Here is a 12,160-nt window from a genome sequence, read left to right as displayed (position 1 = left end):
TTCACTATCGAGAGAGGAGGGTAGGTAGCACAAGTCCTTCACAATGATAGTGCACAAGGTATTAGGTCAGCTGTCATTTTCAGTGTGTTACCATCACTTGGAGCAGCCGCGGTGCAACTACATGTTGAGTTTTTGACATGGTAGTTACTGGGCTGTTGCTTCTATAGAATGGTTAACCCTAGGCAGTAAACTTACCAGATGATGTTTTTTTTTGGTTTGCTGCCTGACCTATTTACATGATCCTTGAAATGTAAGTTTAATAATAACTATGGTTGTTAAATTCTTAATGTGATTGAATTTCTATCACATTTTTTGCTTGTATCTAGTGTTGATGTATACATCCTGAGCGATCAGAGATTTAGGTGTGATTTCTACAGCGGAAGATGAGGTAAAATAAAACGGAGATTGAAATTCAGGCAGAATATGTGAAGTTCTTCCTGAACAGACCTTCGTGAAAGCAGAAAATTCATATCCAGTTATTTAGTTATCAGTTCTCACGCCGAGGTTCAAGCTCAACATGTAATTGGTCATAACTTGTAATTTGTGGTGTTAGATTAGATGGGATAATATATCTACCCCCATTACATTTTTGAAAGAAGCAGTTGTATTGACTAAATTTGTTTGCATATTTGACTGATTGGTAACCAATTTTGTCGATGAGAAACCGTCAAAATGTCAAATGCAGAATGCATCAGCGCTTATCTGCACTTTCATAGTTTCATTTCTGTGTGGCTTCCAGCTGCACTTTCTCCCAAGGTGCATCAATCAAACGGAAATAGTTCAATTTTCACTGAATCTCTCTTCTACTCGGACCCTCTTAGGCATAGTTTATTTTAGCTTCAGCTTCATCTGTTTTATACAAATCGAGATATTGTAGCGTGAATCTGTTTTGTAAGCTTGTGCTAAAATAAATTAGAAGCCGGGTGAAGCCAGCTAGTGAAGCTGTTTTAGATGAACCCATATCAAACGGGGCCTCGGTAATAAATTGGCTTTCTTTCTTCATATGGGTGGAACGTCTGGTTGAAGATGTATGTTCATGGCTCCATTATACGAGAGCTTTGCTTTCTCATTATTTTTTCATACGGATATAGTATGCTGTTGTTGTGCTTTGTCTCGAGTGCTCTTTTGCACTGCCGTTGGGGAGCATGCTGGTCAGCTGGTGTCATGGTGTGTACCTTGGCTCAGCTCTTCACTTGTGCAGGGGAAAGAACGATCAGGAGTCGAGACTAGCGAGTCCTGTCGCTAGAGACGGCGTTGACGCGAGAGGCGCCGCGGCGGGGCGCCCGGCAGCACACGCCGGCTGGTCGACGGCTCGTCCTTTCTCTGGGACGCGGGTTGCTTCGCGCCGTGAAAACGCTTCCACGAGGAACGACACGCAGGAGCCGAATCACCAGGCCACAGCCCAATTAGCCTTTGGCGGACTCCGAGTTTTTTTTAAAAAAGGGTTTAAAAAAAATTAAAATTCCAAAAAGGGGTGCCGGTTGAGAAAAATTTGAAAAATGGGTGCCTCCCGCCCGATCATCGGGCGGGAGGTGTGGGGCCGGGGACATCCCGCCCAACCAGCGGGCGGGACCCTCAAAAAAATTTTTCCAGGCCCCCCCGAGGGCCCCTTCGCGAATAAGAAACTTTTCTTATTCGCGAACGGGTCCCTGAGGGAGCATCCCGCCCGGCCAGAGGGCGGGAGGCATCCCGCCCGGCCAGTGGGCGGGATGTTTAGAGCCATTTTTTTTTATTTTCCTTTGGAATTTATGATTTACAATCTATTTGAAATTGAGACTGTTTTCAAATGCAATATTGATTCGCCATATTCTTTTGTGTACATATAAAATTTTAATTCAATTTTACGAAGAAGATTGCTCTATCTAAAATTCGTATGAAGATGGTTAAACGATAACGTTTTGCAACGTAGAATCCGAATATTACGACAGTACGATAGATCAACCGATTAAAAAGAAAATAGTATCATACAAAAACAGTTCAAATATAAAAAGTTCACCAAATCAAGAGTATCTACTCCGCATGTCCCGGACCTCGCGCTCTCTTGGGCCTCCCGCCCCTAGTCCTAGGCCGTCGGCGTATGTGGTCCTCCGAGTACGTAAACGCATCTGGAGCACGGTGAGGACGAGGCGGAGGAGGTGCAGGTGTGAAGGGGTCATCCTGGGACTGTGCACCTGGAGCGTCATATGTCTGGGATGGGCCAATGATGTCAGGCTCGGCGCCGCCGCCCACCAGCTCTGACCAAGTGGCGGAGCCGCCCTCCCAGGCGTCCCAGTCCGGCACACCGAATGGACCGCCGTATGCAGGAGCTCCCGTCGACCATGCATGCTGAGCATAGCCATAAGAGTACGGTGCAGCTGGCCTCGAGCCTGACGGGAGAGACGGTCCTGGAGCATAGGCGCCAAACGTCTGAGGCTCCATTCTTGCAGGAGGAGGTCCCATTGCCGTCGAGTGCATGACTACAAAAAGAAATGAAATTAGTCGTGTAAATCATAGGTGCGAGTAGAGAGCGGTCCAGCTGCATCCGCTTCTTCGCGCCACCGTCTTGACCGTCGCCGGCCTGAAGCATACGTGCGAGTGGCAGCAAACCAGCCTCACGTAACCTGTATATTTTGCATTATGGTTACAATTATCTTACACGCTATACATTAGTTTCGTAAAAAAAATATAAAGTATCACCTGTCAAGCCAGCGGTCGTCCAGGTGCAACAACTCCTTTGCTACACGAGGGCGCAACTCGTGAAGCTCCTGCCCCTCCACCGCAGCCAGGTACGACCTGTGCCGTTCATCGATGTGCGCGTCAAGGAGCTCTGGTGTCTGCGCCATATCTGCATGAAAAATATAAGTACCGTAAGACACATTCCTACGAACAATTGAAAATACTATAACTATTTATAATAGAACTAACCTAACAAATATTTGTAAAAGCTATTCAAAATACTGAAACCTATTCGAAATATAACTACCCTAAAAAATATATCTAAAAACTACTGCAATTATAAAAACTATTCAAAATATAACTACCCTAAGAAATATTTCTAAAAGCTATTCAAAATACCGAAACCTATTCGAAATATAACTACCCTAAAAAATATATCTAAAAACTACTGCAATTATAAAAACTATTTAAAATATAACTAGCCTAAGAAATATATCTACCAACTATTAAAATACTCAAAACTATTTAAAATAGAACTATCCTAACAAATATTTCTAAAAACTATTGAAAATACTTAATTCTACGTATAACTACCCTAACAAATATTCGTAAAAATAATTAATAATTATACGATTATAATACCTCCAAACCGACGTGTGGACAGGGCTTCGCCGCTTCGCTCCTCTCTTCCTCTCCTCTCCTCCTTTTCTTTTTTCTGATTTTTGATGAATTTTATGAGAATTAGGGGGTGGGTGGGGGCTTAAATAGTGGGGGGGGGGACATCCCGCCCGTTGGGAGGGCGGGACGTGGGCCTCCCGCCCGTTGGGGGGGCGGGATGCCCCCAACGGGCGGGAGGCCCACGTCCCGCCCTCCCAACGGGCGGGAGGCCCCTCGGAGGACATCCCGCCCGTTGGAAGGGCGGGATGTCGCCTGACTTTTCGCAAAAAGGCCCCTGCGAAGAGGATTTCCTCCCCCCGCCGACCCCCCGCCCGTTGGATGGGCGGGATGCCTCATCCCGCCCTTTCATTGGGCGGGAGGTACCCATTTTTCGAAATTTCCCAAACCGGCACCCTTTTTTTGAATTTAAATTTCTTTTTAACCCTTTTTTAAAAAAAATTCGCGGACTCCTGCGCTTTGGGCTAGCAACAAGCAACGGCCCACCTCGCCTCGGCCTCTCTCCGTTCTCCAATTCTTCTCCTGCTGCACTACTGGTGGCTACCCGCACCGGCTACCTCTCCGCGCCGCCGGCCTAAACCTAGCCATCCGTCCGCCCCCTCCCGACGCCGGCCGCTCTCCCTCCCTAACCGTTCGCCCCTTCTCCCCGCCTCCCTTCACAGCGATTCGGTGGCGCGTTCGCTCGTGCTCCTTGTCTCCGCTTCCATCTGCAGCGCTGCTTTCACTCCGCCGTTTCTGACTCCGTGGCCAGGTCACCGCTTGCTGCTGCGGCGAGCTGGGTGTGAATTGAGGTTTTGGACTAGTTTGCACCGAGCGCCACACCATGGAGGTCGAAGGCGAGGCGCGACCTTTCCGCCTCTTCTCCGGCAGGGCCAAGCCCAAACCCAAGCTAAAACCCGAGCCCGAGGTCCGGACCCAGCCGGAGCCCCGGAGCCCTGACCCCGCCGCCGTCGAGACCGACCACGCCGACGCCGACCCGGCTCCCACCATCGTGACCGAGACCGGCCAGGCCGACGACGCCGAAGCCGCGGCCGGCGCGGCGGCCGCCACGTTCGCGGACCTCGGCCTGTCGCAGTGGCTGGTCGACGCGTGCAGCGCCCTGGGCATGAAGCGCCCCACGGCGGTGCAGCGCCGGTGCATCCCGCGCGCGCTGGCGGGGGAGGACGTGCTGGGCATCGCCGAGACCGGGAGCGGCAAGACGGCCGCGTTCGCGCTGCCCATCCTGCACCGCCTCGGGGAGGACCCCTACGGCGTCGCCGCGCTCGCGCTGGCCCCCACGCGCGAGCTCGCGGCGCAGCTCGCCGAGCAGTTCCGCGCGCTCGGGGCGCCGCTGGGGATCAGGTGCCTCGCGGCCATCGGTGGGTTCGAGTCGCTCGCGCAGGCCAAGGGGCTCGCGCGCCGCCCCCACATCGTCGTCGCCACCCCAGGTCGCATCGCCACGCTCGTCAAAGACGACCCTGACCTCGCCAAAGTATTCGCCCGCACCAAGGTTGGCACACGACGACGACTTCCTTTTCAGCGTCAAAACAGACATTAGTGTTGGTTGCTTATGCCTTTGTGTGCTCTATCTGGTACCTATACTGCAATTTTACAGTTCCCTTTGCTCAAAATTTATGTTTTATTTTGCTTGCTCTCGATGGATCATGAGTGTGTTGCCATTGAAACTTATGTGATGATCCATGTGGAACTTGCACTTCCATTCCTAGATAACTTATGTTTCCAAACAAGAAAATACTGCTGGCATGTTCTGTTGCAACATAATGATCACAAATTTTTATCTGCTTGTATATGCAGGGAATGTTGTATTGCATATTTTATGATTAATTAATGTATACTGTATTGATCTTTCCCTGAATCTCCTTAGAGTGGAAAATCAGTACTACCATAAATTGGTTTACACTCTAAGGCACACTGTTTTGCGTACTCTTCGATGTTCTTGGTGAACAATAACCTTCTGTTGTGTTTCTAAAGGTCTAATGTTTTTCATTCATACTATCATAGAGTAACTGTGTTATTGATGGACATTCCATGATTGATGCAAATTATGCATACTGTTGTCTATGATAGGAAAAACAATTTCAATGTTATGTTCTATGGACGCTCGTTGAACCTTCTTGGGGTTACATGGTTCATGGCTGAGTTTGAGTGTCAGAGGGTTAGCCCTTTGAGTGATCTGTGTTTATGTACTTAACTGCATCTTAAGAAATGTTCCATTACCTTTAGCTGCCAGCTCCAGATTACTGATTGCCTTTTGTATCACAGTTTCTTGTGTTGGATGAGGCGGATAGAGTGCTAGATGTCAATTTCGAAGAGGAACTCCGGGTGATATTTGGCTGTTTACCAAAGAAGCGGCAAACCTTTTTGTTTTCAGCAACAATGTCAGATAATCTGCGATCTTTGCTTGAACTTTCCGGCAACAAGTCATACTTTTTTGAAGCATATGAAGGATTCAAGACAGTAGAGACGTTAAAGCAGCAATACATTCATGTTCCTGATGATGGAAAAGAGCTTCATCTTACATATCTCCTATCAAAAATTAAGGACAAGGAAGACCCTATCCATAAGATGGGAGACCCTATCCGCTCAGCCATCGTATTCGTTTCAAGATGCAGGTATGCTACCCTAAGGCCCTAAACAAGAATTTCCAGAGACTATGCTCCCCCACACAATAACTTTTCATTGATAATATTATGTAGAGTAAGAAATCCTCCTGGTCGTGTGCATCTCCTTTTTGTCAGTATTAAGTGCTGCAAGCCAGATATGTGCGGTCACCATTGCTTTTAGTTTATTAAATATTTCTGAATTTTAAAAGAAATATCAAGTTGCTTACCCTTTTCTTGACATGTTGTTATGTACTTCAACAGAGCCTCTGCTCCATTTTCCCACTAAGGAGTACCTATAGGCTATAGCATACATTGTATTATGTTTTAGGTAAATGATTTCGAGTGGAATATTTGCTTCTTTCCTCCCAAAAATATATTATATAATCCATTTGAAGTTCGACGCCTTCACCTGATTTTACCTGAATTGCTCCCATTCTTTTGTAGTACTTGCTTCTTCTTGGATCTGCTGCTGGAAGAACTTGGCCATCCTGCTGTTTCTTTGCACTCTCACAAATCTCAAGCGCAAAGACTCTTAGCACTTAATCGTTTTAAATCCGGTCAGGTTCCCGTATTGCTCGCAACTGATGTGGGCAGCCGTGGATTGGATATCCAAACAGTTGATCTTGTCATCAACTATGACCTTCCATGGTGTGTTTTATACTAACTTTACGTGCAATATTTTAAAATTTTGGCAAAAACAGTCCATGTGAATGCTGACGTTTTTATGTTCTTGCTTTTACTTGCTGTAGGAATCCACGCGATTACGTCCATAGGGTTGGACGAACTGCAAGAGCTTCAAGGGGAGGGCTTGCTATAAGCTTTGTTACACAGGTTTGCTGAATTCTTTGAATGATGCTTTTACCCAATGAAATTTTCATTTGTCCTATGTTAAAGAAACTCTAGCCTAATTTTCTGGTGATGGTTAGCGTATCTAGCTTATCACAAATTAATATGAATAATACTTTGATCGAATGTCATCCGGTAGGTAAGTTACTCAAGAAGGTTAGTTGAACAATTCCAATAGAAGAAATAGTGCTAGTTGCCAAAATTGAATATATATAAAGTCATAGGCTACCAATCAATTAGTTCTACCGCTACCTGCAAGTGCGGTATGCCTGTACTTGAAGTGGTCAATTTAGAAAATTAAATAAAGCAGCACATTCAAGGTTCTTGGAACATTCTTCAGTTTTTATCTCTGCTCCGTGACAATTGCCCAACTTGCGTGCTTATCTGTTTGTGTCTGCAGAAGGATATATGCCTTTTACATGAGATAGAAGATATTGTGGAGAAGCAGTTGGAGGCCTATGAGTGCAGTGACAAAGAAGTTACTAAAAATATCACAAAGGTATGTACTTCCTGAGATAGTACCCCCCCACCCATACCCACAGCTGATCGAGTTCAATTTCCCAGCCTATTGTAGATTCTGTGTTCTATGAGCACTGAGTTGTTCTCAACTATGCAATCATACAGGTATTCAAAGCAATGCGTCTTGCAACAATGAAGATGGATGATGAGGGCCATGGAGAGAAAGTACAGGCCCGAAAAGAACAGAAGAAAAGGGATCTGGCACGAAAGCGGAAACATGAAGGCTGAATCCCGTGGAACCGGCTACAGTGTAGTGAGTAGTAACCTCGAGGAGTGGATGGTGGCTTATTCCAGTGAGCTCATCTAGTCGACTCCTCACATTTTTGTCAATGAGGAAATTATTATAGCGGTGCATGATTTTGCTAGATTAAGGTGATCAAGGCACATGTACTACTGAGTTCGTGGCGTGGCGTGTTTGCGCAGTGCCATGGATGAGTTCACCTTACTGCCCAGTGCCATGGATCATCTGGTTGAGAGAAAAAACTCAAAGAGACCAGCAACTTGAAAAATACATGGTGCTGTTTGTCAGTTTACACTACCAGTTTTGCTTCTTCTCTATCGACCAGTTTCGTGTTGGTAGTGGCCTAGTTTTTACACGTTGCAATGTAACCAATCATTCGTTGCAACTAGCACCGTAGGATGCTGGTATTACGCATGCCATCAGGCTCAAAGTACGGGCTGGAGCTGGAATTGGTGCGGTTCTGCATTTTTTTCAAAAGTTAGTGCGCTTCTGTCTTGTGGTTGTAGGTTTTTTTTTTAGATACGTCCTGTGGTTGTAGTTGTCGTCTGCTCGTTCGTCCCGTGAAGGAAACCGAGCCGCCGACTCGCTGAGGCCGACGGAGATTGGTCGTCCGTCCTCGCCCGTCGCGCCCCCTGGGCTGGTGGGCTTAAACTGAAAAACCATACTGGGCTAGGTGGGCTTTTTCTGGTGAGCCGCGCGGGGATATACGCTTGTGCAACTTGCAAGCTTAGAAGAGAAGTTGCTGGTTGCCTGGCTTGCTGCGGTTTAGTACCACCTCGCCAGCTGAAGCGAGGACGAGCTGAGCGCCGGCTACATATTGGAGCTGGTGGCGACCCTGACAAGGTACGCAGCTGCGTGGTGAGCACAAAGCGAACTATTCTTTCGCCTTTTACTAAAGAATACCGTGTGCGCGCCACAAATAGCAGCATACGCTTATTTTTGGAGGGAGCTTTCTCTTTTTGAGAGAGCCCCAACAATATTAAAGTTAAAGATTTTGTACCAAATTCCAGGGTCACAAAACTGAGCTAGTAAATATCCTAGACTTACGTCAATCTAGTACGTCAACGTCTATTGAGCTGTGCCAGCTAATTTGTTAAGTAAAGCTCTACACATTGTGCGTGCCTGATGAAATTCTGTCTTTCAGGTTTCAGTTAAATGTTTCAGAATTTGGCAAATGGTAGTTTATTTGGCATTTTAGATTGGGAGCATAATAGCACATGAGTAAAGAATTTGTATTTCTCATTCCATTATTTCATCAGTTACAAAGAATTAATGAATTTGTGATCACGTATGTGTATCACTCTACAGGATCTACACGACTACACGGGAAGCAGTTTTTACTCCCCATTTTATTCTTTCTTATATGCACAATTCCACCCAAATTGCTCAAGAAAAAGTCCCTTCATCGAAACCGAGTGGCTGATCCGATTCTGATCATCCTCTCGCCATCAGGTGCGTCCGGAACGCCTCCCTCGGCGTCAGCGGCTCGCACCGCCCCCTCGCCATCGGGCTGCTGGACCGCTGCGGCGACGCGAACCGGGACGACGACGCCCTGCCGCCGCCGCTGCCCAGTGTCAGTTGCTCGCAGCGCCCTCTCGCCATAGGGCTGCTGGACCGTTGCGGCGAGGCGAACCGGGACGAGGCCGCCCTGCCGGCGCCAGCGCCGCCGCTCCTCGGCGACAGGTGCACCTGCTCCAGCGCCCGGAGCTGGAGCTCCGACGGGTAGTCCCGGACGCACACGATCCGGGGCCCGGCGCCCGTGGTCCACTTGAAGGACACCTGCTTCCCCAGCTGGTATGACTTGGTCTCCTTCTTCGAGCTGATCCTCTGCAAGATCTTCTCCCTAGGCACGGCCGTCTTGTCATCATCGTCGTGGTTCTCCTCCTGAGGATCTTCAAACGAGGCACTGTCGCTGGTCGTCGAGGTCTCGGCGTTTTCGGCGGCGTCCTCTGATGAATCTTGTCTCGTGACAATCGCAATGGGTTTCAGATTCGTCCTAGTTTGTTCATGCTCTGAGACAGAGACTTCTTCAGGTGTGGTGGCTTCAGTGGTGACTAGAGGCTCCTGGCGAGGGCTGGTGTCTTGAGCTGCAACCGTTTCGTCTTCTTCAGGTTTGTCAGCAGCGGCGCAGCAGTCGGAGGGGATGCTTTTGAGCCTGCTCCAAAACTCCTCGTCGTCTTCATCTGGGCTCATCTGCAGCGTAGACACCGAGAATGTTCAGAATATGCAAATGTCGAAACACTTTTTAAAACAGTGGTTATACAATGCTCACCTTGACGTCAGTAAGATCGACACTTTTGTCCTTGAGGAAGCTCTGGAATTCCTGGAAGTTCTCTTCGGTCGGGCGGTAGTGACCGCTGTGAGGCCAAATAGCCTGTGAAAAATCATCAGAATGTGTCAGGGTGTTTGTTATGAAACGAAACTCTGAGTTAGACGACAGAATTTAAATATAGCATCAGCAGTTCAGCACCACAGGATGTTATTTGTATATTAAACAGATAAGTACCTTCAGAACTCCATCTTCCACAACAAGTCGGCCAGCAGCAGATGTAGCCCCTCCGGCGAGGAAGCTGGAGTGCTGAAACGTGCCCTTTTTCTTCTGCAGTATTGATTCATGGACAAATGTTACATGATGAACAGCGCACGAAGAGTACCGCATTGTGCTGGTAGTATGAAGGTAGCTGCATATTACCTGTCCAACATACAAACTCTTGGATGTGCTTAGAACAAAGATCCACTTGGCGTCCCTTGATCCACCGGAGGTGTTGAGGATTTGCCTGCTGTTCTTGAACATGAACTTGCCGTCCTCAATCACAACCTCATAGTCCTCTCTTTCTTTCTGCACAAATACAGCTTGGTTGGTTATTTTCCGGAAAAAAAAAACAGCAGGCAGACTCGAGATGCTCTCTTCAGAGTTCAGATTGTTTGCGGAGGCTTACCGGACCAAGGTACTTGATACACTGGCTCAGAAGCTTGGAACGCGGGCAGCGATCAAGATTAATTTCCCTTCCTTCTCCAATGTCCAGCCTGAATAAGGTAACCAAAAAAGTCAATTTCAACAACTAATGAAATATTCAGAAGATACTAATGCCGTGGTCAGACAGTGACACTAACCAGTAGAAGAATGGCTCCTTGCTCTCGGACTGCAGCCAGCAGTCATAGTAATAGTGAAGGTTATGACCGTACCGGTGGCGCGGGTCAATCTGTTCGTCAAAATTTCAGCATTTGGCATGAGCACACGCTTCACATGGCACCTAACCTACACAGAAATTGGAGAACATCTCCAGCAAAATTGCTACTAATACTCACAGCTTCGAGCCAGTGCTGCAACGCCAGTTTTTGGGCTTTCTCGTCCTTGGACAACCCTTTGCCAACCTGAATTCGGTGGGATTTGCAAATGCCATCAGTACAGTCCTCGCCAACCTCACACCAAATGATTCGGAGCTGATGAGAAGTGACAGATTGGCAGGTGATGCGAACCTTGGCAGCTCTGGTTCTTGCCCTCGCCCACTTGGACACCGCGGACTCCTGCCTCTCGATGTCGAAGAAGGAGACGGAGCTCCGCCTGAGCAGCGCGAAATCCAGCAGCTCCCACCTGCAGGGATCGCATCGAGACGGCGTTTTAGCAGCAGGAACGCGCAATGCCGCTGCGGGTTCGGGGTGAACGACAAGTCTGCGCAGGTAGGTTAGGTAGGGGGTCAGCCCGCGGTACGCACCAGCTCTGCTCGACGAGCACCGCGCAGTCGGCGAGCCGGCGGCGGGTGCGGAAGCTCTTGTACACCTTCTGCACCGTGACGGCCGCCGACTCGTGCTTGGGGCTCTCCGGCACCGCGCACGCTCCCGCCGCCGCCGCGGCGTCGGCGAACCTGGTCCGAGCGAGCTCCCTGGGCATGGGCACGGGCGCCACCACGGTGGCGCGCGGCGACGCGATGGAGATCTTGGTCTCCACCTGCAGGAGCGCGCTGGGGCCCTGCTGCTCCCGCTTGAAGCTGAGTGAGCCCTCGAACCGGAGCTTCCCGGAGCCCAGCGACGCCTTGAGCATCGCCGGCTCCCCGGCATTGCCGCAGCCCGGCGCCGGAAGTCCGGTCGCCTCCGCCGGCACGTCCTCCTCCTCCACGGGGCAGGAGAAGAGCATCCCCATCACGGAACGCGAAATCACCCGCCCTTTTTCTCCTCTCCTCAGCGGGTGATTGCGAATTCTTCGTCTCTCGGTTGACTCTTGGGCCTCGGGATCAGAGTACAGTGAGGATCATTCAAGTCCGAGCTAACTACCCAAGGTGGCAGCTCGAGGGCATGGCCATATATAGCCCGGGGTGGGGGGAGGTGGGGGCGGCCCTCGGATGCGGAAAAGCGCGGGTACGGTATGGTTGCGCGGCTCCACGTGTTGGTGTTCTTGGGGTTGGGTTGGGGGAGGGGGATGTCACTCGGATTTCCAGAGGTGCGGTGCGGTGCGGCGAAGAGGTGATGACCCTGACCTGTCCTGTCCTGTCCTTGTCCTGGTCACTTAGAAGCGTGTATGGATTCAGGAAGACCATGTACCGATGCACTGCCATGCCCCAGCTCTCTCGGTGACCACGAATGAAAAGTTTAGTGAATTTTAGTTACAAAAGTGGAATAACAA

General features: G+C 49.1%; 2 protein-coding genes and 1 non-coding gene across 3 annotated transcripts; 2 read left to right on the top strand and 1 right to left on the bottom strand.

Annotated features, from left to right (window-relative positions):
- The first annotated feature begins 3,858 nt into the window (after window positions 1-3,858).
- On the top strand, window positions 3,859-7,839 carry LOC112882862 (DEAD-box ATP-dependent RNA helicase 36). The gene is made up of 6 exons (XM_025948029.1): window positions 3,859-4,819; window positions 5,593-5,942; window positions 6,378-6,581; window positions 6,683-6,764; window positions 7,180-7,278; window positions 7,404-7,839. The coding sequence occupies exons 1-6, from the start codon at window positions 4,154-4,156 to the stop codon at window positions 7,524-7,526; spliced, it is 1,524 nt and encodes a 507-aa protein (XP_025803814.1). The 5' UTR covers window positions 3,859-4,153; the 3' UTR covers window positions 7,527-7,839.
- A 549-nt stretch (window positions 7,840-8,388) lies between these two features.
- LOC112883681 lies at window positions 8,389-8,508 on the top strand. Its single transcript, XR_003226934.1, has one exon. It is a non-coding gene; the product is annotated as a U5 spliceosomal RNA (small nuclear RNA).
- Window positions 8,509-8,757: 249 nt separating this feature from the next.
- LOC112882861 (IQ domain-containing protein IQM2-like) lies at window positions 8,758-11,811 on the bottom strand. Its single transcript, XM_025948028.1, has 9 exons — window positions 11,256-11,811; window positions 11,020-11,134; window positions 10,849-10,914; window positions 10,654-10,742; window positions 10,479-10,566; window positions 10,232-10,378; window positions 10,046-10,138; window positions 9,812-9,913; window positions 8,758-9,732 (listed from the first exon to the last, which is right to left on the bottom strand). Exons 1-9 carry the CDS (start codon window positions 11,678-11,680, stop codon window positions 8,974-8,976), a joined length of 1,884 nt encoding a protein of 627 aa, XP_025803813.1. The 5' UTR covers window positions 11,681-11,811; the 3' UTR covers window positions 8,758-8,973.
- Between the last annotated feature and the right edge of the window lie 349 nt (window positions 11,812-12,160).

Source organism: Panicum hallii, chromosome 2, assembly GCF_002211085.1.
Source record: "Panicum hallii strain FIL2 chromosome 2, PHallii_v3.1, whole genome shotgun sequence".
Taxonomy (NCBI): domain Eukaryota; kingdom Viridiplantae; phylum Streptophyta; class Magnoliopsida; order Poales; family Poaceae; genus Panicum; species Panicum hallii.
Note: the sequence above shows the minus strand (reverse complement) of the source record. Positions and strands in the feature narration are given on the sequence as shown.